At 45.8% G+C, this 26,759-nt stretch overlaps 1 protein-coding gene across 1 annotated transcript; it reads left to right on the top strand.

Annotated features, from left to right (window-relative positions):
• On the top strand, window positions 1–26,366 carry Egln3 (egl-9 family hypoxia inducible factor 3). Its single transcript, XM_051146171.1, has 5 exons — window positions 1–535; window positions 20,789–20,908; window positions 22,392–22,528; window positions 24,635–24,708; window positions 25,779–26,366. Exons 1-5 carry the CDS (start codon window positions 179–181, stop codon window positions 25,808–25,810), a joined length of 720 nt encoding a protein of 239 aa, XP_051002128.1. The 5' UTR covers window positions 1–178; the 3' UTR covers window positions 25,811–26,366.
• Window positions 26,367–26,759: the final 393 nt, after the last annotated feature.

Genomic DNA, 26,759 nt, shown 5'->3' with positions numbered 1-26,759 from the left:
CCTTTCTCCCTACAGTTGCGAGCAACTTTCTCCGCCCCTGGAGCTAAAGTGGCTCGGGGACCGAGGCCGCCGCAGGTGGGTGAGCCCCGGGCCCCGCATCTGGGTTGTGATCTCCGCTCTGTTCAAGCCCTAGGCGCGTGCACCCTTGGGGGTCCCCGGCCTTGGGTCTGCGGGCGAGATGCCTCTGGGGCACATCATGAGGCTGGATCTGGAGAAGATCGCCCTGGAGTACATCGTGCCCTGTCTGCACGAGGTGGGCTTCTGCTACCTGGACAACTTCCTGGGCGAGGTGGTGGGCGACTGCGTGCTGGAGCGAGTCAAGCAGCTGCACTACAACGGGGCTCTGCGTGACGGCCAGCTGGCGGGACCGCGCGCCGGCGTCTCCAAGCGGCACCTGCGGGGCGACCAGATCACGTGGATCGGGGGCAACGAGGAGGGCTGCGAGGCCATCAACTTCCTTCTGTCCCTCATCGACAGGCTGGTCCTGTACTGCGGGAGCCGGCTGGGCAAATACTATGTCAAGGAGAGGTCCAAGGTAGGATGCGTGCGGGTGCCCAGCCGCAGCTGCTGCTGCCGGGGACGGGAAGCCTTCGTTCGGAGTGTTGTGTCGCCTTCGCTGGGCTGCAGCGAACTTTGGTTTTTAACCAAGAAGTCAGCTTACCTTATCTACTCCCCCTTGCGTCCCTCCCACCTCCCGGCCCAACTCCTTAAGCAAAAGTCCACATTAAGGGGCTCAGGTGTGTCGTGATGATGCGCTTCTGCTGACTCTGGAAGAATTCCTGTGGTTTTGGTGATGCTCGCAAGGACAACTGCCTGGTGGAGGGAAAAGATATTCGAAACACTGCGACACACAAGTCCATGATCCCAACCAAGTGCCTGCTTTAAAGCCACCCGGTACTGTCCTTCACTGTAGCCAGAGGCGCCCTTAACTCTCCTAGAGGCAAGTGTAATTTTTGCCTTGTCTTAGTTGGCTTGTAGAGTTCGGTAGGGTGGGAGAAAGGAAGCGTTTGGTACGAAAAGGTAAGACTCCGCAGCCTTTGGTCCCTGGATCCCAGAATTCTTAGTCCCATTAGCCCAACTGAACATTCTCCCTTGGCGCTGAGCCCACACCATCGTCATTCTTTTCCTATAAACTTGTGGTAAAGTCCACTCAAACAACCTGATAAGGTCCGTGGAGAGAGTGGTGAAGAACCTGTGGATAGAAACCTGGTGTTTGTACACATAGTCGGAAATGGTGCAGTGGGATGTGATGATTTATCCTGGAAACGTTTACAGGTAGATTGGCAGACAGGCCAATTGGGGGGAAGGAGGGAGGGAGGAGCGGAGATGGTGTGTGCCCGTTACTTTGGGTTAGTCTTGCTACTTGGTCTTCATCTTCCTTTAAGAGTAATAGTCAAACCCTCCTTTCAGGAGCAATTCAGAGTGATTTGTCTTTATGTTGTTGCTGGTCGAGGGACTGTTAGAATCATGAAAAGTTCTCAAGTCCAGTGAGGCAGAGCAGGCTAGCCCCTGAGAGACCAGGAACCTGCATCCATGCGCTCTTCTTCCGTAAAAAAATGTAATGTTTCTCAGTGTAGGCTTGGTCTTGGGAGAAACTACTGTAGTCTTGTTTCCAGTCTCCAGAGCTGGAAAGAGCACACTTATAAAAAGCAAGTGGTCAACTGGAAATGTCTGGAAGTGAAGAGCTGAGATGGATGAGTAGAGCGGGGGCTGCAGGCGCCTGTCAAACAGGGGGATGTGAACTCACTGCCCGACAAGCAACCTTAGGACTGGACCCTAAGTAAGTCTTAGAGAATGTGCAGCCTTCTAAATGTGATTTGGGAGTAGTTCAGAGTTTCCTGAACTCGGTTGGGGGAATGATGATAGGGTTTTTTGTTTGTTTGTTTTGTTTTGTTTTTTCATCTGTCAGTTTGCTGGTAGACTCAATGATCATTTGCGTTTCCATCTGTGCTGTTTTTGCATCAAATAACCTAGCTGATAACCCTGGGCTTAGCCTCAGTATTAGGAGTCACTTTAACTTGGAAGTAGCTTTAACCTGAAAGGACAAATGGCTCCTTATCAGCTTTATAAAGTTTCTTCCAGGCTTAGCTTGTTAAAGAATTTTCCACCAGTGGTTTAGGAATAAGGTTTCCCTCTGTGAGGGAGATGAAAACTAACGATAGTCCTGTCACTAACATAGCTTAAAGTGTACATTTTTTTTTTTTTAATTTAGCTGTGACTTGATGGCAGGAGGATCCCGAGCTAGAATTTAATTCAAAGAGAATGGAAAAATTACTTATTCTTCCAGAGGAAGGAGAGGAGCATGCTCTGCAGAGTTTTCAGCCCCAGCTTCTCTTCTGGGTGGACCAAGTAACTTTCAGTTAACTGTGTAGTGTGTAGCAAAAAGAGAGAATCTGCTTTACCCCTTGAAGAGGCAGCTTTCCTTACCAGGTTCTGGTTTTCTTGGCTGTTCCTGGCACAAAGCTTCCATTCATACCTTCTAGAAAGTCCACCTCTAGATTGAACAATTCCATGGCCAATTAGAACCAAAAGCAAAACAACAAAACAAAAATTTAAAAACCAAGCTTCAACACACAATTAGTATAGCATTATATATATATTTACTTCTCTAAAGACGTCTGTGGCCTCGCGTGCCTCATTCTGAGTTCACTGGTGAAGCATTGTCAGGCACATCCTGTCTATAGGGGCTAGGCTCGCTTCCTTTCACTTGGCCTATTTTCTTCCTTACGTGCCTTTCCCCCTCTCAATGTCCTTCATTTTGTACTGCTTCCCACAGTACTGATATAGATAGCCCTAATTTCCTGCTTATGGTTCCTGGGGGAAATTTTTTTCTCCATAGAGAGAATTTGTACAGATTTTAAACTTATTTATAACTTTTAATTGAGGGAATTTCAAACATACATACAATGTGTACAAGGCTTTTTTGAACTCCCAGCCCCAAGCAGTTTTAGCAACTGCCAGTTTGTACATTTAGTTTAGACTTAAAAAAAAAAAAACATTTTATATATATATATATCTTTCCTATGCATTGTGCTTATGAGTGCATTTTTTTTTAAACTGGACTTGTAAAGGTCATTGAATGATGTGAGTGGAATTGCAAAGTGGAATAAACAGGAGTATTTACTGGACCTAAAATTGGAACTGTGGGAGAACTCTTAGGTAGTCCCTTTCCCTGTCTAAAAAAATAATAATATTGTTACTGGTTAGAATTTGTCTGCTTTGCCTTTGTTGTAGCAAAACAGGGTTTGGAGTCCCTCTGGGGAAAACAAGTCCCCAATGTGCTGAGGAGTGTGGCATGGCGCCCCCTAACCCCAAGTGTGGTCATTGCTTTTTAGCTAGCAACAGTTATCTGTTACTCCCTTCTGGTGATGGAGACCAAATCCAAGATAAATACTGCGTATGCTTTGCTCCTTTTTCTCTGGCTGCCTAGAGCTTGCAAATGGCTGTTTTCCAGAGAACGTGTAATTTATAGAACCGAATGTCCCTTAGCCCAAAGCGTTCACTGTAGACTCAGAGTTGGGAACTCTAACAATAATAAATACCTTTTATTGAGCAGTTTGCACTGCCTGGCGCTCCGCTCAGCACTGTACTAAAGGACTAATTTTACTTACTCTTCTGAGCCACAGCCCTAAACAAATTGAACACTTAAATAATTAAATCCAAAGTCTCTCACAGACAGGGGCAAGAGGCAGTTTTAGAAAGAGGTTGGGGGAGGATTGATGTTACTAAGCCTTGTGACCTTAGATAAGTCATTTGGGTCTTTTTAAGTGTAAAATAATAATAATGATGATAATACAAAGGCTTTGGGAGAAAGAACTTTATGACAATATATATGAACTTCTTAGAGTTTCTAGTCTCCCTCCTTGTTCTAAAGGCTCTAGTGAGATTTGAGATTCTAATTCAGATGTGTCTGACTGAGTCAGTGTTCTTAACCATTAAGCTTTCCTATTTAATGTTCTAAATGTGCATTTGTGTCTCTTGGTTTCTCACAAATTATGCTCACAAATACATGTGAACTGTAGAACAGTCATGTCTCAAGCGATAGTGGGTCCCTGCACGTGCACGTGTGTGTGTGTGTGCGTGTGTGCATGTGTGTGTGTGTGAGAGAGAGAGACGTACACACACACACACACACACACACACACACACTATTGAAGTGCACCATTTGAGTGCATTTGAAGAAATGAAGTGCTGGGTTAGCTTTTCTAGTGTTGTTTTCAGGAAAGTACTGCTAGGCTGGTTGTTAGGACCCTGAAGAGCATCTGTGGACAGTGGTGGTGAAAAGGCTGTATTGTGAGCAATACAGAGGAGGTTGGTGAAGAAGAGAGCATGTGTTGCAGGGTGCTGGGCCTCCTCCCCTGTGGAGCAGCTGTTTGGCCTGCCCTTCTGGTAGTGTCAAGAATGCCTGTTACACAGTGGAACTTACGCTGGTTGGAAGTGACTCTAAGTGAAAAAAGGAGTGAGGTACCATGCTGAATTGACATCTCTCAGGACACAAACACAGAAAATGCAGTCGGGAGTCTTAGAGAACTGAGGGCGTGAACATGGAGCCTTCGTATCTGGCTGGTGCTAGCTCTCTGGGTTTTAAGGCCTTTCTTTTCTCTGCTTGCATTCTGTTCTTCTTCCCCTCTCTCCTTCCAGTCCAGCCTTTGCTGCGGTTACACACACACACACACACACACGCGCGCGCGCGCGCGCGCGCGTGCGCCTTCTGTGATGCCTTCCAAGGGCCACTTCAGCCTTTACGCCAACATAGCCTAAGGCTTGAACACCAGCCCAGAATCACAGCTTCCTTTGCTGTGGACAAAGCCCGACTGTCTTCACCTCACTTAGCTCTGGGGGGCCTGGGAGTCTTGGCTGGGCTGGCGGAAGCATATTGAGTCGTATGTCACAAATATGGTTGCCGGAGCCCACGGCAGGTGTGATCCTTAGAGAGCAGAGGTTTGTAGTGTCTTGGTGCTTAGTACCTTAAATGGTTTGAGGAAATCATTTATAGAACACAGCCTCAGTAAGGAAGAAACCTGTCTTCTGTGAGGATGATTTTCATGGCCTGTGTTGTTGAATGACATTTTGGGGACAAAACAGAAGCTGTGTGGCTACTTAGGAGTCTCACCTGCTTATGGTAAAGACGCCTCTCCAGCCGAGAGAGAGAGAGAGAGAGAGAGAGAGAGAGAGAGAGAGAGAGAGAGAGAGAGAGTGTGAGTGTGTGTGTGTGTGTGTGTGTGTGTGTGTGTGTGTGTGTGTGTGTGTGTGTTTCTGGTCCTTCATTCAGCATAAAGATGTTTTTCCTAGGAGAGGACCCCTGGAGCAGCACCTTGAGAAGGGCTTGGGTGAACAGGTACCTCACAGAGAGGGCCCAGTTGGCTGGGGCAGGGTCATGCAGTCACGGGTCATGTGCCCCAGGGCTGGATGGTGAACTCTGCCATGTGAATTCAGTATTTGATTTGAGATTTTTAAAAATATAGTTCAGACTAAAACTGCTAAGCTTACCCTTTAAGGTGGAACTATGTTGCTTGTCTCTATAAGGGGCTTTTGGATGTTAGGGACAATTTCTTTTTCTGACAGCTTAGGCAAAACTGGTAAATTCTTTCCTGGCTCTTGATGCTGGCTAGGAAAACTAGTTTTTCATATTAACAAAAATAGCTTTGCATCCCAGGACCATATCCTGGGATCACATCATATATGGGAGACAGTGTGATGAGGCTTGAAGACTCACGCTGAGCAGAGCTGTCTGGAGAGCATCTTCCAGGGGCTGTGCACTAGTATTTGTCCTTTGGGACAAGACTCAGAAGGCTGTTCACCTGGGCCTTTTTGTCTGGCCAGTTTGGCATCTCTGTTTTTGGCTAAGTCTCTGGTACTGGGTAAACAAATGACAAGACCAGAAAGTAACGAACAAGTTGATACTGTGGACAAGGCTATTAGTTCTTTTTAAAGTTATTTTGGCCACAGATTTGATGATTCCTTTGTAGCCGTACTTTGCAACTGTTAACTAACGCTGTGAGGTACGTGTCATTTTTCTCTGGTGTTTGTCAAATGCACATGTTCTGACAGTAATGATAGTTCTGATGTTTTCTGCTGGGTATCTGCCAGGGGTGCCCAGTGGGTGGCTGAATCCAGAGGCACTGGAATTGTAAATACAACAGACAGATCATTTTATGATGCCAGACTAAAGAATTCAGCTTTGGCAGATGGCCAGGAACCATTGATTTGGCTTGGATTCGCAGCTCTGTGGGTGTTTGCCAAGGAAGATTAGTGAGCTTGGTTAATTATACATAGGATTTGTACCCCCTTTTCTCACAGTTATTTCTATCTTAAAGCAGTGTAGCACTTGCTTCAGTTTACCTCCTCTTGCCGTCCTGACTTGTGGGTGAGTTTCTTCTGCCCGTGGTTTTGGTGAACTGGGTGTGACCTCTGTGCATCACTTTCCCCCCTGCCCCATCTCAGCCTTACTGACCCCTGCACTACACTGTAGAATGGAGCCTCTCAGGTTTTGAATTGGCATTTATCTGGCCCCTTGCCCAGTGTCCCCTATGTTCAGGACTGTGTTGATACAACCTTATTAAGGAAAGCCAACTTTTGATTCTTTAGAAGGCACCGTCGATAAATGCTGCCCAAGGTTTAGAGTAAATATATGTGTGTTGTGGCCTACACGTGGCCCGCCCCCTGCATAGGTTTGGGTGTTTGAACACTTGGTCCTGAGTTGGTACTATTTTCTAAAGCTGTAGAACCTTTAGAAAGCGGAGCCTTGCTGGAGGCAGTGGGTTACCGAAAGAGGGTCTTGTGGTTTGATAGGCCAACCTCACATACTGTCTGCTCTCAGCTCCCTGGCCTGGGGCAACTAAGCAGCAGCCATTCACTCACTCCTGCCAACAGGTCTTCCCTGGCCAGGATGGACTACATCCCCTCAAGTTTTAGTCTAAAATAAACCTTTCCTGTTTTAAGATGCTTCTTGTCAGGTATTTGGTCACATCGACAAGAAAAATAAGACAATGTATCTATCTCATGCTAATTTATTTTTGCCTTTCAAAACAAATGTAATCTCCAAGTATGTGTACTGAAAGGATGTGATAGGAATCCGGGTGATTTGCCAGTCAGAAGACAGAAGGGAAGCTTGGTTCCAAGCATCACTGCAACCCGGTTTTGTTTAATAGGAGAACTTGAAGACGTCAGGACGCGGAGCTGTGGTTTGCATGTAGCCCTAAGCCCGCCTCTGATATTCACTTGATAAAAATAAAGACTGCATCCAAGCACCTCCCTACAGCTCCCCTACCTTTTATATATCATCCAAACTTCAAGAACTGTGTGAAAAGCCATCCCTTCCCCACGCCAATATGATGCCTTAAAAAACGAGACAAAACAAAACAAAACAACAACAAAATACCAATCAAACCAAACCAACCAACCAAAAAACCCCCAAGTTCTTTTCCTAGTTGTGTTGTTTTATGGGTTAATTTGAGTGACTTGAATGGCTCCTCACACCCTGTTCTCACCACGTTCTCAGCAGGTAGGCAGGGTCGTACACTGCTCAGAGCTGGGCCCATTGCTCTTGTGTTAGTTCTCAGCTTCACTGTGGAACCTCAGGCTTTGTGGTTTCCTTTTCAACTGGCATCTTCTTTCCTCAGCAGACATATTAAGGAAGAAGAAACCTGGCTGCCTTTGCTAGAGTCTCACCTCTCTGCCAGCCCGCCTCCCTGCCTTTGCTAGAGTCTACTTGTGCAGACCCCCACTGGTCCTGTAGTCACCATTCTTAAAAGCTGGGTCAGGACCAGCACTGCTCCTCTCTCATCGTCCTCTGTAATAACCCTTTGAACTTCTTGCTGAGTCATAGAGGCCCTTTCTGACTGACCTCATCTGGCCCCTTTACACTTAATCTCCTGACTGCCTTCATTCCAACACCCTGAAATGCTAGAAAGGGATCTGCCAGGCTCAGCCAGCTAGCCTCTCCATGGTCTTCTACTCTTTACCTCCTGGGCCATGTAGGGCCTGCCTTGGGAATTATCCTCTGTCCCCTGGAACTCAACAGGTGGCACAGCCTAGATGGCCCCAGGACGTTTATTTGGTTGCTTGTTCTGCCTCCCTTCAATTTAGAAGTTCCTGAATTCAGAGGCTATTGCGCTTTGTGTATACAGTTCCTTAAGATTCTAAGTGGTTGGCTTCATTTCATCTTTGAAAGGAATTTTGAGTTCAGTTATATATAGGTTCTATATAGGTTCTATGTATATGTACACATATGCACACACACACAAACACACACACAGACACACACACGGAGAAAAAGGAGTTTGCATCACGGTCTCTTACTGGACAAGCTATAAGGGGCCATCCCAAAGGAAAATCTTAGTTTTGCAAGTTATTGTCTTTCATTGGGAAGTTCTGTGCCACTCCTAGATTCTGGCAACTTCTCCACAGATCTACGTCAGAGAAGGCAGATGGCCAGACCTGAAGCTTCGAGTCTCCAAGTCCCTGTCCTAGCTCAACCCTGGCAAGAAGGTCCCCCCAGTACATCTCTCACTCCTTTATAAGCAAGTCATGTATTTTATTTTTACATTTTAACTTAAAATCGACTGGTATCTATTACTAGGCACAAGAATGGAAATCTTGATGTTTTTCTTTCCCATTGTGCTCCTGGGCTAGTCTATGCTCTGGGCCCGTTCTCTGCGTCTGTCAGACAGGTACAGCATGGCACCCGCCTCCAAGAGTATGAGGAATTACATGAAAATGGAGGCTAGATTTCCCATGGAGAAGGAAGATAGTTGATTCCTGGGAACAGCAGGCTAGTTCCTAGAGTCACACCCCAGCCTTGGCCTGACAGTTGTCCTGAGAGAGACAGAGCCTAGCACAAGATAGGAAGCTGAAAAGAAACAAATGAGTGTTTCCTGTCTGCTCTCAGACTCAGGGAGCAAAGCCTGATAAACACCTTAGGAGTCCTCTGGCTTCCAGCTGTCCATCCCGGCTTCCTCCGTTAACCAGTACAGAGCACACTAGTCCCATTTCGCCTTTGAGCACCTACAGTGAGGCTTTGAGCACTCTTAGTTCTGACACAGAATAGTTGTGCCTCTCAGTGGTTCAGGACTGGCATCACCACTGGCTCTAAGCATACATTCTTGGGTCTCTCTAGACATACTGAGTCAGAAATGCGGTACTCCCTGCATCCCTCACCACGTGGGAAGTCGATGAGGCACAGTGTTGCTGCTTCTTCTCTTAGCAAGAGTCCAGTAGACCAAATCCAAGCTTATTTATTTGTTGCTAAAGCTAAGAGGGAACAAGCATTTTTAATTTACTTGTGAGATTTTGGGAGAACAACCATGCCTTACATGTCTATGGCTTTTCTGTTATCCGTGCCAATAAACGTCATTTTCCAGACTATAGTTGAAGTGGAGCTGGGAACTGATTTCTTCTTGTAAGTCAAGGGGAAAGTAAATCTTGATGACCACAGGTTAGGAGAAAGGAACGGAAAAAAAAAAAAAAAAAAAAGATTCATGGTCACTTTGATTGCAAGTCTGAAAATAGTGTCTTGCAAACAGTTGAGTCTCCAAAAATCTGCATCAATAAAGTCTACCTATGGATACTGCTCAGGAGCCTGGAACCCCCGCCCCTCCAGAAGAAAGGCACCTACCTATAGAGAGCAGGAGAAAGCCAAAGTGTGGGACTCTGCCCCGAAATCTCTTGATTGGAACTGAAGGTGCAGTTCAGTGGAAATCAGGGTGTGGCTGCCATTTTCCTTCTTCCTGCTTGTGTATGGATGGCCTTAGTTTTTCCAGCTGTGCGTTGGAGCCTGTGTTTGGTAACTCAGAAGAACCAAGGAGCCCTTCTTTATCGCTTTTTAAAATATGTTTTGTTTCAGCTGGGTGCACACTTTTAATCCTAGCACTCGGGAGGCAGAGGCAGGCAGATCGCTGTGAGTCCGAGGCCAGCCTGGTCTATAAAATTAGTCCAGGACGGCCAAGGCTACACAGAGCAACCTTGTCTCGAAAAAAACAACAAAACAACAACAACAACAATATGGTTTGTTTGTTTGGAGACAGTCTTAGTTGCCTAGGTTGCCTTGAGCTCACTATTGGCAGGGAGGCTGTCCTTGAACTCGGATCCTCCCCATTTCCCAAGTGCTTAGATTACAGGCTTGACCCACTGTATACTCTGCTTCTTCATTGTTTATCTTGGAGTTACAGGGAGCCAGTTTCATTCCTGGCCCCTCTAAAAGGAGGAGCACCTATTTCAGATAACTCTTTTCCTAGTCCTTTGAAAGGGGCATTGAGTGTTGGAGAGTCCTGGGTTGTCTCTGACACTCAGTTCGTAATTGTTTGTATTTCTTGCTGTCTTAAGACACATCTTGCTATGAAGCCCATGTTGGCCTCGAACTTGTGACTGTGGACCTCAGGCTTCTGCTAACTACTAGGATTACAAGTATGTGGAGCCATACCTGGCAGCTCCCCTCTACTTGTCAGATGGGACCACTGCTGTCCCTGAGGAGCTTCAGGACAATTGAATTAACTGCTTGACTTGGAGCCAGGCATTCTTATTTCTAGTTTCCTTTACATTCCTCCAAACCATTGAGGCATCTCTGAGAAGCCCCCCTCCCCTTTCGATCCCCACTGAGGATCTTCTGGATGTCCATCCTCCTTTAAGCCAGCAGTCTGTATTGAGTGAATTCTAATTAACGTGCTGGTGGCATAGTTCAGACGGCTCCCAAACTAGCCCTATGCCTGAATGGAGAAAATTGATCTCTTCCCTGGGCCTCTTTTACTGGGTGTTTCTCATTTTCTTTCCAGGGAGAAATGAACTTTTATATTTCCTTTAAAAGGTTTTATTTTTTTTTTTTTTCTGGCTTTGAAGCCAGTCTGGAAACCATAGCTTGTGTTGACATGACCTAATGGAGGAAGATGCTAGAAAGAAGGTCCCAATGTCTCAGACCGTAGAAAGAAAGCATAGCCGGCTGTGGACTGGCCCTGGGCTAAGATGGAGGTGGGGTGGTGGGGGTGGGGAAGCATGCAGAAGGGACACAGGGGAGAGAAGACCAGAGCTATATGTGAGGCTGGCGTGGAGGCTGAAGGACAGCAGCAACCTGATGGTGGGGTTGTGCTGTCTCTACAGCATGGTGACACAAGCCAAGACTTGGCCCGTGCTGCCTTGCCACAGGGTTTAGGCAATTTCCTTTACCTTCGGCTTTGTCCTCAGTGCGTGTACTTCATAAACAATGTTAAGCACGCTCATTTCTTGGTACTTTTTGTAATTTTTTATTTTTTATTGCTTGGTTGTTTTTTGCCTCTTATGGCGTTCTGTCTCTGTGGAAGAGAGTGAAATGAGTATAGATGGCTCCTCTGTGTCTTTAGATTCAATCTCAACTGGATTGAAAATAGTTAGAAAGGGTTGGTTCTGCCTGGAACCAGAACGTGTCTAGGTCTTTTTTGTCATTTCCTACATGATAGAGTTGGACAGCTATTTGCACAGTATTTACATTCTATCAGGCGTTGTAAGTCAGTTCAAGGCGGCTTAAAGAATAAGAGAGAGTTTGGGCTAGCCAGATGCAAACACTCTACCAGGACTTCAGCGTCCATTTTGCTCTGTGAGATGGGTCCTGGGTTCTAAGGGACTGCTCCTCTTCACTGGGAATGGAAGAGCTTAGTTCCCTCAGGAAGCTTGGGGACAAGCTAGTTATTCCTTCGCCTTAGAGAGCTTTCTTGTTAAGCTATGGATGTCAGCCTCACAGTCTTCACCCAGACTGACCCAAAGACAAGCTGGCTCCTCCATGCCTCCCTCGCCCCTGCGAGCATGAGCACCTTGCTGATCGGTTCACCAAACCAATGCAACAGTGCTTGGGACACCCCTATTACAGTCAGGGACGTGGTCAGCACTGTATGAACGTGCAGAAACTGAATCTGGGCAGCAAGTCTCTTGGGTTCCGGCTCCTCCATCTTTTGGTGAGCAGATGTTTTTTGTTTTTTGTTTTTTTTTTCCTAAGTGCTGAAATGCAAATCTAGGTTTCTCCTGTCTAATAAATGTTGCTTCAAGGCATTTTTTCCCCAGGAAATTTTTGATTTGTAGCTGTGTTTTTTCTGTGTCATCTGTTAACAAAGTCTTTTCTTACGGGTTGCGTTTAAATCACCGTGAATTCCTTCACATATGTTGGGGTTAATTTAAGATGAAAGAATAAAGAGACCCATACAGTTTTCTGGGCAATCAGCTGTCACAGCCTTTCCCTATTGTGTGTGGTCTTTTTAGGGCACTACAGGTGAAGTTTGATTTTTCTCCTAAGTCTGTTTTCTCACGTTAAGGAAGTTAAATGCTGTGAGTCTCAGCTCCCCTACCTACCCACCCCCATTGCCTTAAGGATGACTAATGCATTTGTTCTCCAGGGACACGTGGTAACCTCTAGGTCCATATGATAAGGAGCGTTAATGACTCCCTCTGAGAATGTATGAACAGCCTGGACTCAGGACAAGCAGCTGGCTGCTCACCTTCGCTGGAACCTGGCAATTTAACTGGTTCTGTAGAAGTGCCACTCGGGCCTATGGCGTGGCAGCTGCTAACGTCTGAGCAAAGGCCTCGGGAAGGAGATGGTTAACCGCTTGCCTCAGTGTCCTCCAGCCTGCTAGACTAGTTGATTGTGTAATTGCCAGGAGGAAGCCCAGGCTGAAAGCGTTTCTCTGGTGACTGGAGAACGATGTGGGAGGAGCCAGGGCTCCCCAGAGTCTGTTCCCTCCCCCTGGCTGCCTGGCGGTGTGCTCGGGTGTGGGCTGGCTGCCACCCTCACGAAGCGCACGTAGCCCTGTCACTCAGTCATCTCCCAGCTGGCCTTGAGCCAGGCCTCCACGGGAAGGGCTGCTTTCCCAAACCCAAACAGCCTGCATTGATATGTGGATGTTGCCAGGCCTATTTACTGTGCCTAATTGCAGGACTTAGATGAATCCCCTTCAAGCCAAGGAATTAGCTACAACTGGGAAAGGAATAGCAATTGTGTCTTAAAGTCCTGGTCTTCTGAGAGTTTCAGTGGCTTCTTGTGGGGCGTGGGGTGGGGAGAGTGACTCACTGAAAACTTCATGCATGAAGAGGGGACCCCTGGAATGCAGTTTTGACCGAATACCTTTAGATATTACAGTCTTGTGGACTCCTGAAGTTTTATGCAAACTGTGTGTTGTGGGCATATGTGTGTTGTATGGTGGTTGTCTATGCACTTGTGTGGAATGCGTGGAATGCAGGCCCGTCTTTTTTAACATAGACATCTCAAAAGACTATGGTACGTGGTACCTGTGGGCTCTATCCTTAATAACGCAGAACAGCTACATACATAGAAGGTTATCTTCTGCATAATTGCTGCTGTTCCTGTGCTCTGGAAGTTAGGGACTAAGTTCACTGAGGAGTGGCTGGAAAGTGAAGATGGTGAACTCTCTGCTCTCCCAGGAGCAGTGCCCCTGCCGGAACAAGAAGGGCAGGCAGACCCACTGCACCAAAGTAACTCGGCCATGTACAACTCCCATCTGCATAAGTCCTGAAGTTCCTTCTTGGTTGTGCAATTCAGGTGCCAGGGCCTGCACAGCACCGTGCTTGTGCAGCGAAGTTAACATGTAGCAGTGCCCCGGGGTGTGTGAGTGCAGGAATGGCATTGGTTTTAGTGGGAACTGAGGGCATGTAGGGAAGGCAGAAGTAGCTTTCCCTGTGAAGCTAGACCAGGTGCAAAGGCGAAGGACTTGCAGTTTGTTGAAAGGGTTATGGACCTGACATATGTTGGACTCAGTCATCTTGAATCTTTGGGGAGGAAAGTGGGGAAGCTGGACACAGCCATGTTGCTGCCCACCGAAACCACACTTTGTTTTCTCCCTTCCTTCCTTCACGTAGGTCTCTCAGCGTCTGTCTCTCAGCGGCACTGGAAGGAGGAGGTAGAAGAGCTTGATCTTAACCATTGATATAAATAACAAGCAAGATGCTAAGCTGACTAATGGCAGCCCCAGCCCTTCCTAGCCACCTTTGTTTTCTAAGTGCTTGAACTGCCTACAGCCCCTTTCTTTAACCTTTAAATGGCTAAAATAAATTTGTAAGAATTCTAAAGGGGAGCTAATGAGATGGCTCACCTGGTAAAGGTACTTGCTGTGCCAAGTTTGACTGCCTGAGTCCAGTCCTTGCAAACCCACATAGAAGGAGAGAAGCAAGTCCCGTAAGTTGTCCTCTGACCTCTGAGTGTGTGTGCACATGCTTACACACACACACACACACACACATACACATCATAAAAAAGTTTAAGAACCTACCCTCCAATGTTAAAAAATACTTAAAAACAACAACAACAATAAAACCCCACCAAACCCTAAAACATTGCCATGTGTGGTGCTGCACGCCTGTGATCCCAGCACTGGGAAGGCAGAGGCAGGCAGATTGCTGTGAGTTCGAGGCCAACCTGGTCTACAAAGCGAGCCCAGCACAGCTAAGGATTCACAGAGAAACCCTGTCTCAAAAAGCAAAAAACCAACAAACAAAAAGACCCTAAAACACTTTGAGTGCTGTTTCTTCGTCACACTCAGACCTTGCTTTTTGTTCAGACTCATGTGCTGGCTCAGCCAGCAGCCATTGTGAACTTTGTGCTGGTGACATTTCTAAACTCAGAAAAGGCTTTGCATGACTGTTACCCGATTATGAAGAGGCTTTACATTTATTTTTATTTATTTATGTGTGTGTGTGTGTGTGTGTGTGTGTGTGTGTGTGTCCGTGCATTTATACCATGGTATGCATTGTGGAGGTCAGAGGACAGCTTTTGAGAGTTCGGTCTCTCTGTTCTCCATGTAGGTCCCAAGGATAGAGATTGGGTCGCCTGGCTTCGTGGCAGGCGCATTTTCCACTGAGTCATCCCACTGGTCCATAAAGGAGTCTTGAGCCATTTATGTTGCAGAAACTCAATCTTGGTGTCTTGGAAGAACACAACCCCTTGATGGAGGAGGAAGGTGGCTGAGGGTTAAAGAGCTGTTCCCCTCAGCATTTCATGCTCTCTGCATTTAATTTGCAAAGAATATTTGGAGTTCTTTTGCTCTTTGTCGGAGCCAAATAGGGAATATAAATTGGCGGTGCTGGGTTCAGTTCATCGGAGAACAAAACTTGCAAAGACTATGTCTCTTCTAGTTTATTGGTTTCCGCCCTTCCCTCCGCTCTTTGTAGTCAGATGGTTGCACAAGGCATTTGGATATCTAGTGATTTTTATTTTCCCTTTTAAGTAGGAGAAATTCCAGCTTAGAGCTGTTGCTAGCCCATGTAGGCCTCTCATCGCCCTGTCCTTGCCTCCATGTTTCTCCCTATGGGTCCTACTTAGGCAGGGTGTCTTTACCAGCACAGCACATGGAATGTTCTGGGGCTGGCTGGCCCTGTTCACTGTCCACACTCATTGTGTGAGCTAAAATATGTGCTGAACACCAGCCACTCAGGACCATTCCCTTCAAGTATTGACTTTCATTCCTCCACCCACAGACCCTAAAAACACTGTCACCTGATGTTACCTTGCCACCCGAATACCAATGAGATTGTTTCAAGCTGTGACTTTCTCCCAATGGGTTTTGTGCAAGCAAATGAAGGTGTGTGTGTTCCTGTATTTTTTTTTTTTTTCTCTCCTGACTATTGACACATCTAATTCTCTGTGTATCTGTCCTTTAGGGTAGAGGGAAGAAGAGGGGAAGGGTCGCCATGGCCCTCGGTGCAAATGAAAGCAATCCCAGATCTTGTGCTATGAGTTTCACATGAAGTATTTGCATCGGTCTGCCTAAGCCCATTTTCACAGATGAGTTAGTTAGCTGAGGTAGAGTTTAAGCACCGGTGACCCTGTACCTAGACTGTGCTGCATCCACAGAATTCAACACACAGAATCTGTTTCTTCCCTTCTCCCCGAATTGTTGCCCTCTCCTCCTTTTCTTCCTCCTCCTCCTTCCAGACAAGGTCTCCTTAACAGAACCATCCTTTTTTTTTTCTTTTGGTTTTTTGAGACAAGGTTTCTCTGTGTAGCCTTGGCTGTCCTGGACTCACTTTGTAGACCTCAGACTCAAAGCGATCCACCTGCCTCTGCCAAGCGAGTGCTGGGATTAAAGGAGTGTGCCACCATGCCCAGCCAACAGAACCATTCTTAATTGAACACATCCTAGGGCCAGAGAGATGGTGCTCAGCAATTAAGAGCATGTGGTGCTCCTGTGGAGACCTCGTTTGATTCCAGGGCAGGCAGCTCCCAGCAGCCTGTAACTCCAGCTTCCGTGGAACAGTGTGGTTTCACACGCACTTGCTCCCTTCATACCTATATACACATGATTAAGCAATAACAGTAAATCCTCCCAAAAAGAACAGTTAAAAAACAGATTGTTTAAAAGTTTGCTTATATTTTTTGTTTAACAACCTTAGAGGTTTAGTTTGTTAGTAGACCAAATTTTAAAGACTGTTCAGCCAGATCTCTTTAGAGATGTACTGCCCTGCCTTGGTTTTTTGGTTTTTAAGACCATATCTCCTTTTGTTATCCAGGCTGATCCAAAAGTGTGATCCTCCTGCTTCAGCCTCCTTAGGAACTGAGTAACAGGTGTGAAATACAATGTCAGGCTTAAACAATATCTGTATAATAGTTACAAATTTTATAAATGAAAGGATCAATTTTTTAAATTTGTCAGATGAAAATTTGCATAAAACATCACTTTGCATTGATTGGCAAAGAGTTATACTAAGAAATCTGACTCCCAACATCCTGAACAATCTAGCTGTCTGTGTGTCTGTCTGTCTATCTTTCCATAAATATACATGGTGTGGCTTCTTTTCTTTTCGAGGGGCTGCGAGTCACACCTAGGCTGTCATGCATGCTAGGTATGACTGCTGCTTGGCTGCAACCCCAGTCTGCAGTATGACTTACAGAGAAGTACTAAGTTTACTGTCTGAAAATGGCCACTGTTGCTGAGCAAACATTGAGGCTGTTGACACTGGTTTTCAAACTGGTCTGTATCCCCAGTCAGGCTGTGGCTGGTTGCTTTAGAGCATCCAGCTGAGGCCTTGCAGTGGAATTCCTAAGCTTGACCTCTCAACTTGGTTTTTTTCTTAGCTTTTATAATTCCCCACATGGCCCCAAACAGAACATGGTTTTCTTTTTTTGCTGGTGGCATTTGTAAAGCAGATTTTATCCTTGGCTTCTGCTATCGTTCTTTCGTGTTTGTGCACTTCTTCTTGCCTGAACGTGACCATGGAGGTGTCTGAAGCACAAATCTCTGGGGTAGAGCCAGCTTGGGAACACCTGGTTCGTTCCTCTCATTTCCTGTTGCTACAGAGCTGTGGAGAGGCCTCTGGGGATGGGGGTTTGCACAGGGGGCCAGTGCAGGGAACACTGATGCATGAGAGGACGTGCAGAGAGGACATGCTGATTCATCTAGAACATGGCTCCGGTGACTGTGCCACCACAGGGACACTGATGTGCTATTAAACTGTTGTGGATTTCAAGTATTGGTCAAGTCAGGAAGTTTTTGTCAATAAAAAGCCCATAATAAATAAGATACCTTCCTGGTGAATGCCAGTGTTGGTAATCATTAAAGTACTCCGGCTCTGTTGCCATAAAACAATAAAGTGTTGCAGCGTTTCCCTCCGTCCTGCACTTTGGATCCTTCCGCAGACTTGATGGGTCTTAGATAACAGCTCTGTTAAACCATCCATTTCCGGAGTCTGTTACTGCCCCGTGCACGAATTGGCACAGACTTGATGACTCGTCACTGAGGTTTGCCTCTCAGCGCATCCTTAGCTTCATAGTTTGGGATCCTGGCAAGGACCAGCAGACAGCTGGGAATGTGTCCGAGCCAAAACCCATCTCCTGTGGCACTCGGCCAGGAACCTCAGTGGTACAACTGGTCAGCAAGGTTGCAGCGGGACCTCTGAGCTTCCCGTGGTTTCCTCCCATTGTTTCAGAGGTGATGCACATGGCTTCTGGAATGAGAGAGAGGGTGAATTGCACTCTGGCTAGAAAAAAAAAAATTATTTCTTCCTTCCCTTAAACACGTGTACGCTTACAATTAGAGGGGTGTCCTGATGGTAAGTCCATGAGGAACCGTGCCAGCACATTCTTTGTTTTATACCTGCAGCAATTAGTGGAGGGTGCAGTTGTGGGAACTTACTTTGTCTCCTGCCTGTCATTTTAATTCAAGCCAGTTCCAAAGCTTCCTAATGCTCCCCACAAGACACCGCTGCTCTTCTCTGTGCGGAGCTTAGAGCAAGTCTTCACTCTTTGGACCTTGAGAGACCGTGTTAATTACTTGTCTCGTCGCTATGACAAAACACCCGACAGAAGCAGCTTAAGGAAGGAAGGCTTTGTTTTGGCTCAGGTCCCAGGGGATAGTCCATCGTGGCAGGAAGCCACGGCAGCTCAAAGCAGCAGCTCCCCACATTGCGTCCGTCCGCAGTCAGGAAGCAGGGGGAGGAGAGTGCTGGCGGCCAGCTCCTTTTTTCCCTTTTTAGTTAGGACAGGTCTCATTTAACCTACTCTACAAAATCTATCCATGCCCAGAGATTTGTCTGTAAGGTGATCCTACCTCCTGTCGATAGGCAATCAATATAAGCCATGCAGCCAGTGTTCTGCGGCACAGGAAGGAGGCTGGGATCACAGGGACGGGATGGTCGGCTGCTGGTGAGGTAGATGGCAGGCATCCAGCCCACTGACCTTTTCTGGGAGCAGAACTGTTTTGGAATATAAAGCCATAGCACTGACCGACAGCAAGCTTTTGTGGTTTTTTTGTTGTTGTTGTTGTCGTTGTTTTGTTTTTATGCCCACACAGTAGGGGAGACTGGGATAGTGGGGAAATCAGCAAGTAATTGTGCCTAAGTGAGTTTTAGTGTTGATCTTTACACTCCTGACAGCTGCTTCCAAGAGTAGGCAAGCCCTATGTTTTCTAGGTGACTTCATTAGTCTCGTCCCCTCAAGCCAAGCCAGTCACTTCAGTCTGCTTGCGATCACCTCCTTTTTCAAGCCACCATCTATTTGGGAAAACCATCATTTGTCAAATCCTTATTAGAGTCACCTCAAAATCTGACTCTTGGGGAGGTGCTCAGGCTAACAGACAGACTTCAGCTCTACACGTGACATCACGGTGGCACTTTCAAGCCTCAGAGGCAGGCTGTGGGATTGCTAGCTGTCTGTGAATAGAAAGTGTAGACATCTTCTGATTTAAACGTCAAGTTCACTGCAAAGCCAGGCCACTACTCAGCCTTCTAGCACACAGCTGTTTTCAGGCTCTACTGGGGATGGGCTCACTGAACCAACAGTGGCTTAGTTTGAGGCTCTGCCCGACAAGTCACTTTACTCATGAAGTAACTTTGCTATTTATCAGGGAATATTCCAGCCCAGACCTTTAAGTACCTCTGAGGTAGGCTTTCAGAATGGAAGAAAGAGCTGTTATCTTAAAAGCACAAGAGCTGCTTTCAACAGAGAACCACTCACAAGTTCATTGGTACACCTGTCAACTTGTCAATGGACAACCTCTGTGTATCAAGTGCTCCCTAGGTGCTAAGCCCACACTGCTAAACAAGATGGCGGGGGGGGGGGGGCGCGCGGGGAAGCTTTTGGCCTTCATTTTATATTACCAGTTCCAGTGGTTTTGCAAGACAGTCTGAATCCCTATAAATTGTTTTTTTTTTTAATTATAGTGGCATCTTGTAATGAGAACAAGCTTTATATCTGCCTTCTCTCTCCTCCGACTCCATTACATTTTCCCCACAAAATAACAAAAGGTATATATTAAGCCTGTAATTGCAATTCTGAGTAGGATTTTTTTTTCTCTCTTCTTTCACCTTGTGGATACAGGTAGCATTTAGACAAAGCAGGAGGACCTCAGATTATCACCTAGTTTGATCATCCCCAGGAAGAGTGTAAGAATTAAGGGACACACACATCCTGGATGCACTTTCTTTCCCCTCAGGGAGGGCTCCCTGCATTGCCTGTGCGGCCTGGGTAAGCCCTAGCTTCCGATTGACCCTTCTCTCTTCTGCCAGCCCTAAGCCTTTTATTAAAGAAGTCTCGCCTTTACTCTCTTTGGAATTCAACATATGTTTTTGTAAGAAAGGGGGCAGGGGCACTGTTAACCAGGCACAGTCCTTAAGCCCCACACCAAAGATTCTTTCTTTTATCTTTCCCTCTCCCCGCACACCTTCTTTTCTTCCTTTTAGAGAAGGTCTCCCTATGTAGGTTAGGTTGGCGTCATGTTTCCTGCTGCAGCTTCTGCATGCTGGATTACATGCCTGTGCCAACTGTGCCTGCCTCTCATGTCTCGGGATTCTGATCTTGTGGGGCTTGGATGGGAACCTGGAACCTGCTTTTTCAAGAAGATATGTTAAAGGCAGGAATCTTGTTGATGATGTAGATAGGTTTCTTTTTTCTTTTCTTTTCTTTCTTTCTTTCTTTTTTTTTTTTTTTTTTTTTTTTTTGAGACAGGATTTCTCTGTGTAGCCTTGGCTTTGGCTATCCTAGACTTACTTTGTAGACCAGGCTGGCCTTGAACTCACAGTGATCCTCCTGCCTCTGCCTCCTGAGAGCTGGGATCAAAGGCATGTGCCACCATGCCCAGACTGTAGGTAGGTTTCTTTAGAAAGTTCTCAATGTCCTAAAATATGGGACTAATACTGGACCACTTACCCTGCACCAAGTCTTAAGGCATGGCCCATCTGTTAAGCTTTCATACCAAAGATTACCTCATGTTAATTTTATGTTCTGATCGTAATCCGAATTTATGTTCTGTATATGTCTGCTGTAGAATCAGACTCTGAGCTTTTTTTTTTTTTAAACAACAGCATTCTTGCTGTGTCTCCACAGGCAATGGTGGCTTGCTATCCGGGAAACGGAACAGGTTACGTTCGCCATGTGGACAACCCCAATGGTGATGGCCGTTGTATCACCTGTATCTACTACCTGAATAAGAATTGGGATGCCAAGGTACTATGGAAGAATGCGTGTGTGGCGGGGGAGGGGTGCTGGGGGCCGTCTCCGCTCTGAGGTGCAGACAGGGGTGCACTGAGTTCAGATCAGAGGCGCATGCCATTTCCAGTTAGGTAAAGCATTCAGGTAACTTTAGGAGAGTTATAGTTTCCAATAGCCTGTCTCCTCTGTTTTATTTTTTCCTCCTTCCTCCTCTTATGGAATTAATTAGTACCAAAGTTGATGAGATTAAGAGCAGTGGCTATAAAGTTAGTTTTGTGGGGGTAGGCTGAGTGAGTGTTCACAGGGGTTAAGGAAAGGAGATAAGTTAACGCTGGGATGCAGGGCCTGATGTGACTCTCAGCTCAGCATGAGATGTACACCTTTCCCCTCCCAGCAGCAACACTGAAGAGATTTCCACAAGGATAGACACCAAACGGTCCCAGAGAGAGAGTTCCCACATAGCCCTCTTTTTCAGGGTGCTATGTGCTGTGGCGGGTGGGGCAAGGGGGATTTGTTGTTGCTTGTGAATGGCAGAGGTTTGTGTGGCTCGTTTTCTGTGTAGTAACTGGTAGCGATGTGAGGTTCCTGTAACACGGCTTGTGCTCTCTGAGAGTTAAGAATGATTTAAGAGTCTGGGAAGTTGGCAAACTTTACAAGCATTTGTAGCTTTTGAACTGTCGGCATCTGTTTGCGGTTCCTCACTGTAGACTCTGACTATTACAGTGTAACATTGTATCTCTGCTCTCTGCTTGGTAGTAAGACTGCCCCAGTTTCCTTAGGGCTTAAAGGTATCTTTTAAGATGCCAAGTGGTGAGGCAGAGTTGTTGGGATAACAGTGATAAATGAGGAAAAAGGAAATCAACAAATGTTTGAGTTTCTGCTAGCCTTAGATGCGTGTTGTGTGAAAGCACTGATGTCTGAAGCCTGGACATCCTTGTTCCAGGAGGACAAGTAGATCGTACAGGTGGAAAAGAGAAAGCAGGTGAAGAGAGTGATAGATGTCCTGAAAGATGTAAATAGCCTGCTGTGAGAGTTCACACCAGTGGAAGCGCCCAGCCAGCGGGGTCAGAGGGCATTTGAAGAGGTCAGCGGAAGGCTATAAATTGTTATTGCAGGGCAGCTGATTGTGAGGCGTGCTTACACTTGATATTCTCTGGAGCTATGAAGTTGCTCAGCATTTGTCTGCCTGCTCTTTTGGGCTGAAGCAGTCTGCCGTGGATGGTTTTGTGTGATGCCCTCTGATAGTTCCTGTTTTGTGTCTTCGGACTTTGTGGGTGTGGGAATAGGAAGGTGCCAAGCGGAAGTTGAATGAGGAACTGTCTATAGCGAAGTCTGACACAAGTTTGTTTATGGAGTATGAGGGGGAGTAAATAACTGGCAGCTAGACCCACTTATAGTTGAGGTAGAGATGGGATTTCTCCTGGCTAGAGCTAACCCAGCATTGCTGATAAAACTTCCTGTGGGACAAGGAAATACTAACCATCTTCTTGCTCTCCAGTTACATGGAGGAGTCCTGCGGATATTCCCAGAAGGGAAATCGTTCGTAGCAGATGTAGAGCCCATCTTTGACAGACTCCTGTTCTTCTGGTCAGACCGGAGGAACCCACATGAAGTTCAGCCCTCCTATGCGACCAGGTAAGAGCTGGGGCCACACTTCCTCTTCCAGACTGTGTATGAACCCCAGTTCCCTGAAAACTCTTAGAACTCATGTCCTACATAAGGAAGTGCTGGTCACATTCTGAAACTGATAAATAAACCTGCTTGGAATGATAGAAATTAAAGGAGCCTTTTTTGGGATCCGTTAGCATACAAATCTAGCTTCAGTTTAAAGCAACTATTGTCTTTCTCTTCTGTGAATTGTGCATGCTGAAGTCTTAGTTTCTTAGAATGCTTTCCCTTATCTTTCTGTCCCTTCCTTCTAGACAACAAAACAAAACAAAAAACAAAACAAAACAAAACAAAACAAAAAAGCCTACAATTGCCTGGACTTCGTGCTACATTCCTGTAATACCAGCACTCAGAAGTGCAAGCAGCAGGGTTGAGAGTTCAAGGCGACAGGAGCTAAGTGAGCTAAGTGAGACCGAGTTCCATAATGGAACAAAGAACAGTAACAAAAACGTAATGTGGAGCCAGCCCTGGCTCTCGCGTGTCAGAGGTTCTGCTTCCTTGAGGGAATTTACAGTTTGTCAGTTTAAGCAAAGAAAGAACCTTAGGAAAGGAAAGAGTAATTTGTTCTGAATGTATTCCCCTTTTATTCTTTCTGTAGCTTAAGGTTTGCCTGGGCTAACCTTATCCATGCCATAACAATTGGATGCCATAATTTTTCTTGCTCCATCTGTCCGTCCATCCGTCCATCCATCCATCCATCCATCCATCCATTTTTGAGACAAGGTCTCTTTTGGGGCTGGCGTGGAACTCACTATGTAGCAGAGGATGACTTTGTGTTTCAGTCCTCCTGTCACTACCTCCTGGGTGCTGAGATTGCAGGCCTGTGGCGCTGAGCCTGTTTTTGCCATGCTAAGGCTTTATGCACAGGATGCAAGCACTGTCTACCAGCTGAACTGCACCCCCAGACCTGCAACTAAATATCCTTTAGTCCTTTTGTCTTCCTTTCTTCCTTCCTCCTTTCCTTTCTTTTTCCCTCTCTTTAGCACGTGGATATGCAGAGTTTGAGAGTCACTGAACATCTTACAATTGTCTAATCTTAATCTAGAAAGCCATGATAAAAAAATATTTATTTCTGCTTCTGCCTCTAATTCTTCCTTACCTTCCAGCAAGCACTGTGGACCAGGCAGAGAGTAGAGTGATATGGAGTTGGGCTTGTGCTGGGCAGGGCAGTGAGGTGGGGAAAGCTGTGGGAAGAACAGTACTAAGCATTATCAAGCTTAACTCAGTTATAGCCATCTACATAGCCCTGCAGACATCGCAGTCTGAACCCAGTGTTGCAGATTTGATCATACTGTGACATGTCCCACATAAGCAGACTGCTAGTCTTTGCCACTAAAATCTACTTTTGGTTTGTTTTATGGGGTTCAATAATAGGACTCTGCTTTGTGGCAGGATTCTGTAGTTATTTTGCAGGCCCACTGTGACCAACTTCATAGGGAAAACACTAGCCAAAATGATTGGAAGCCCTTAAGAGTGGGGTGGAAGATGGGGTAAGGTGCTATGGAAACTACTGTGGCTAATAGCAATTATAAAAGTGAAAAGGTTAAAAAAAAAATCCAAGTGTGAGATAACTCCAATTACAATCCCATGGATAGAATAAAGCAAGTCACAGGAGCAGCTGAAAGCCTGAAGCCATCACTAATATCTAAAGCTAAAGAAAACAGGCTGTGAATTAGAAAGTGTCTGTGGCTGAATAGAGTTACTTGTGAAGACTTCACTCAGATGTTACTTCCCCTTCTCTGTTCCCTTCCTATCGTCTTGAGCCTCCATCTTCTTCCAGTCCTTCTTGCGCAGATTATGTTTTCCCATTGCATCCTTGCCCCTCCAGTCACTGGCTGGAGCCTGAGATCTTAAGAGAAGGTTCTAGAAACCCCATTGTTGAGTCCCCAGTGTACAGGGCAGCACCTGGTGGTGCCCAGGATGCCCGTGTTATATGAATGACATTTATACAGAACTGAATGCAGAGGAAATACTTTTAAATTAAAATAGCAGGTGCAGATGATTTGAATGGGAGCTCCACAGAGGAAGCTCAAAGCTCGATGTTTTCTGATAACACACGCTTGTCTCGCGCAGGTACGCTATGACTGTCTGGTACTTTGATGCTGAAGAAAGAGCAGAAGCCAAAAAGAAATTCAGGAATTTAACTAGTATGTATTTAATCATTTTCTATGACTTTAGTGTTCTATATTTTGTAATAACACTTTAATCTCACTTGGGACTTAGCTTCATATATATATATGATGTATCATATGGATAGACATTCTTAAGCGCTGGCCTCCATGCTCTTATAAAATATCAGAAGGATGCTCACTGGTTGTGTGATGGTTTGTAAGAGATGGGAATAATTAACTCTTTATTGTGAATGTTAGTCAGGCGTGTGTAATGTAAAACTTGGTCCACAAATTTGGCAGTTACATAGAAAATATGATTGCTCCTAGCTCCAGTGGCCAATTTAAGATGATGTGGGATCGAGGCTCAGTATAAAAGCAGGGCTTTTGTACTATCCAACCGACACAACTTATCATCATCTCTGTCACCTCCAACCAGTATTTAGAAACTTCTCAAAATTGGTTGCACTAAGCTGAGCGTGGTAGAACCAGCGCTGTAGGGGCTGGGGCAGGAGGATGGTGAATTTGAGGTCAGCTTGACCCCTCTATAATGTCCTGCCTCCCCCAAAATTTGTACAAAAGCAGAAATTCTGCCAAGTTGCTTTATGAAAGCTGCGCTCCCCCCACAATGCAGGAAATACTGTGTTCTTCTTCTGAGTAACTGCACATTAGTTTATTGAGTTAAGTCCCTAAGAAGTCTTGCAGGAAGAACTGGACATGTAGCTCAGAGTTAGGGCTTCTCTAGCACACGGCTTGTCCTGGGTGCAATTCCCTTTACTGCCAAATAAATAAAATGTATGTTTACATAAAGAAATGGGTGTAACCTGTGACTTTATGTAATTCATTACCTACTTGACCTCTATACCTACCAAATGCCAAGGAAGACACCTCTGTAAAGTTCTCTCAGGAATCTCAATTTGCTTTTTAAAATGGGATGTTGTTTACTAGAGGAGTGTGTGTGTGGGGTGTGTGTGTGTGTGTGTGTGTGTGTGTGTGTGTATGTGTGTGTGTGAGGGGGGGGAGGGAGAGAGACTCTTGAAGACATAATTCACCAAATCCCTAACCTCTTTTTTTTTGTTGTTTGTTTTTCTTTTCTGTTTTCAACCCAGGGAAAACTGAATCTGCTCTTGCTAAAGACTGACTACAGTGTGAAGTCCGCTGGCCTCATCCATTTAGTAATGGTTCCTGAAATTTTACATGTCAAGATCCAAAGAGTCTGTAAAATCCCCCGTCTGCCTGCATCGTTCACATCCCTGCCTTGTTTGTGGTACTTCCTGTTTTCTTGCCAGGACTGTCTTGACCTTCAGACCTTGATTGCCAGATGAACTCATTTGATAACTCCAGAAATACCTGCAGACATGCTCATTGGCCAGCGGTTTAACTGAGAGATTTGGGGCTATGGCTGTTGAGAGAAGAGCCCAGGAGTGATTCTTGTTTGCACTTTATGAATACTTCCTGATTTGAAAGGAGGAGGATTGCAAAGAAACAGACTGGTGACAGATGCCATGAAGAGGCACCCTTGAAGCCTTAGCAACAAGGAAGAGAAAATGTGTCGTTGGAAGGATTTCCAGATGTTGTTACCCTGAGACTGGACAATTAGGACAACCTAATGACATTATTACCTCTAAAAAGGGCTGCTGTTGTAGAGATCAATTTCTAAGTGTCCTGTGGCGGACACTCTTATTTTCCTGGTCGTACAACCTAGACTTTCTGAAAGTCATTGCTGAAACAATGGCTTTCTCGTTGAAGATGCCACCAGCATTTATTCTCAATTTTTACCTCTTGGAGAACCTAATTAGACAGAGAATAAGAACTTGCCATGTAGTTTGGGTTGTTTTTCTGGCATTAAAATTTTGAAGTTAAATCAAAGGACAGAGATCTTCCTGGTAATGGAACACTAGCTTCTGCTAGCTGTGTGGGAAGACAGAAGCCTGGTGGTCTACAGTAGGCTTGTGCAGTTTGAGAGGGAGGTGTGGTTGGAAGTGCAGACAGCCCCCTTTTATCAGTGTCCCTTTAACTGCTCGTCATCATCATCATCATCAACAACAACAACAACAGCACGCCCACCCTTAAAAGAGATTGGAAATAAA

This window comes from Acomys russatus, chromosome 1, assembly GCF_903995435.1.
Source record: "Acomys russatus chromosome 1, mAcoRus1.1, whole genome shotgun sequence".
Lineage (NCBI taxonomy): Eukaryota > Metazoa > Chordata > Mammalia > Rodentia > Muridae > Acomys > Acomys russatus.
The sequence above is the reverse complement of the archived record's forward strand: the minus strand, read 5'-3'. Positions and strand labels throughout refer to the sequence as shown.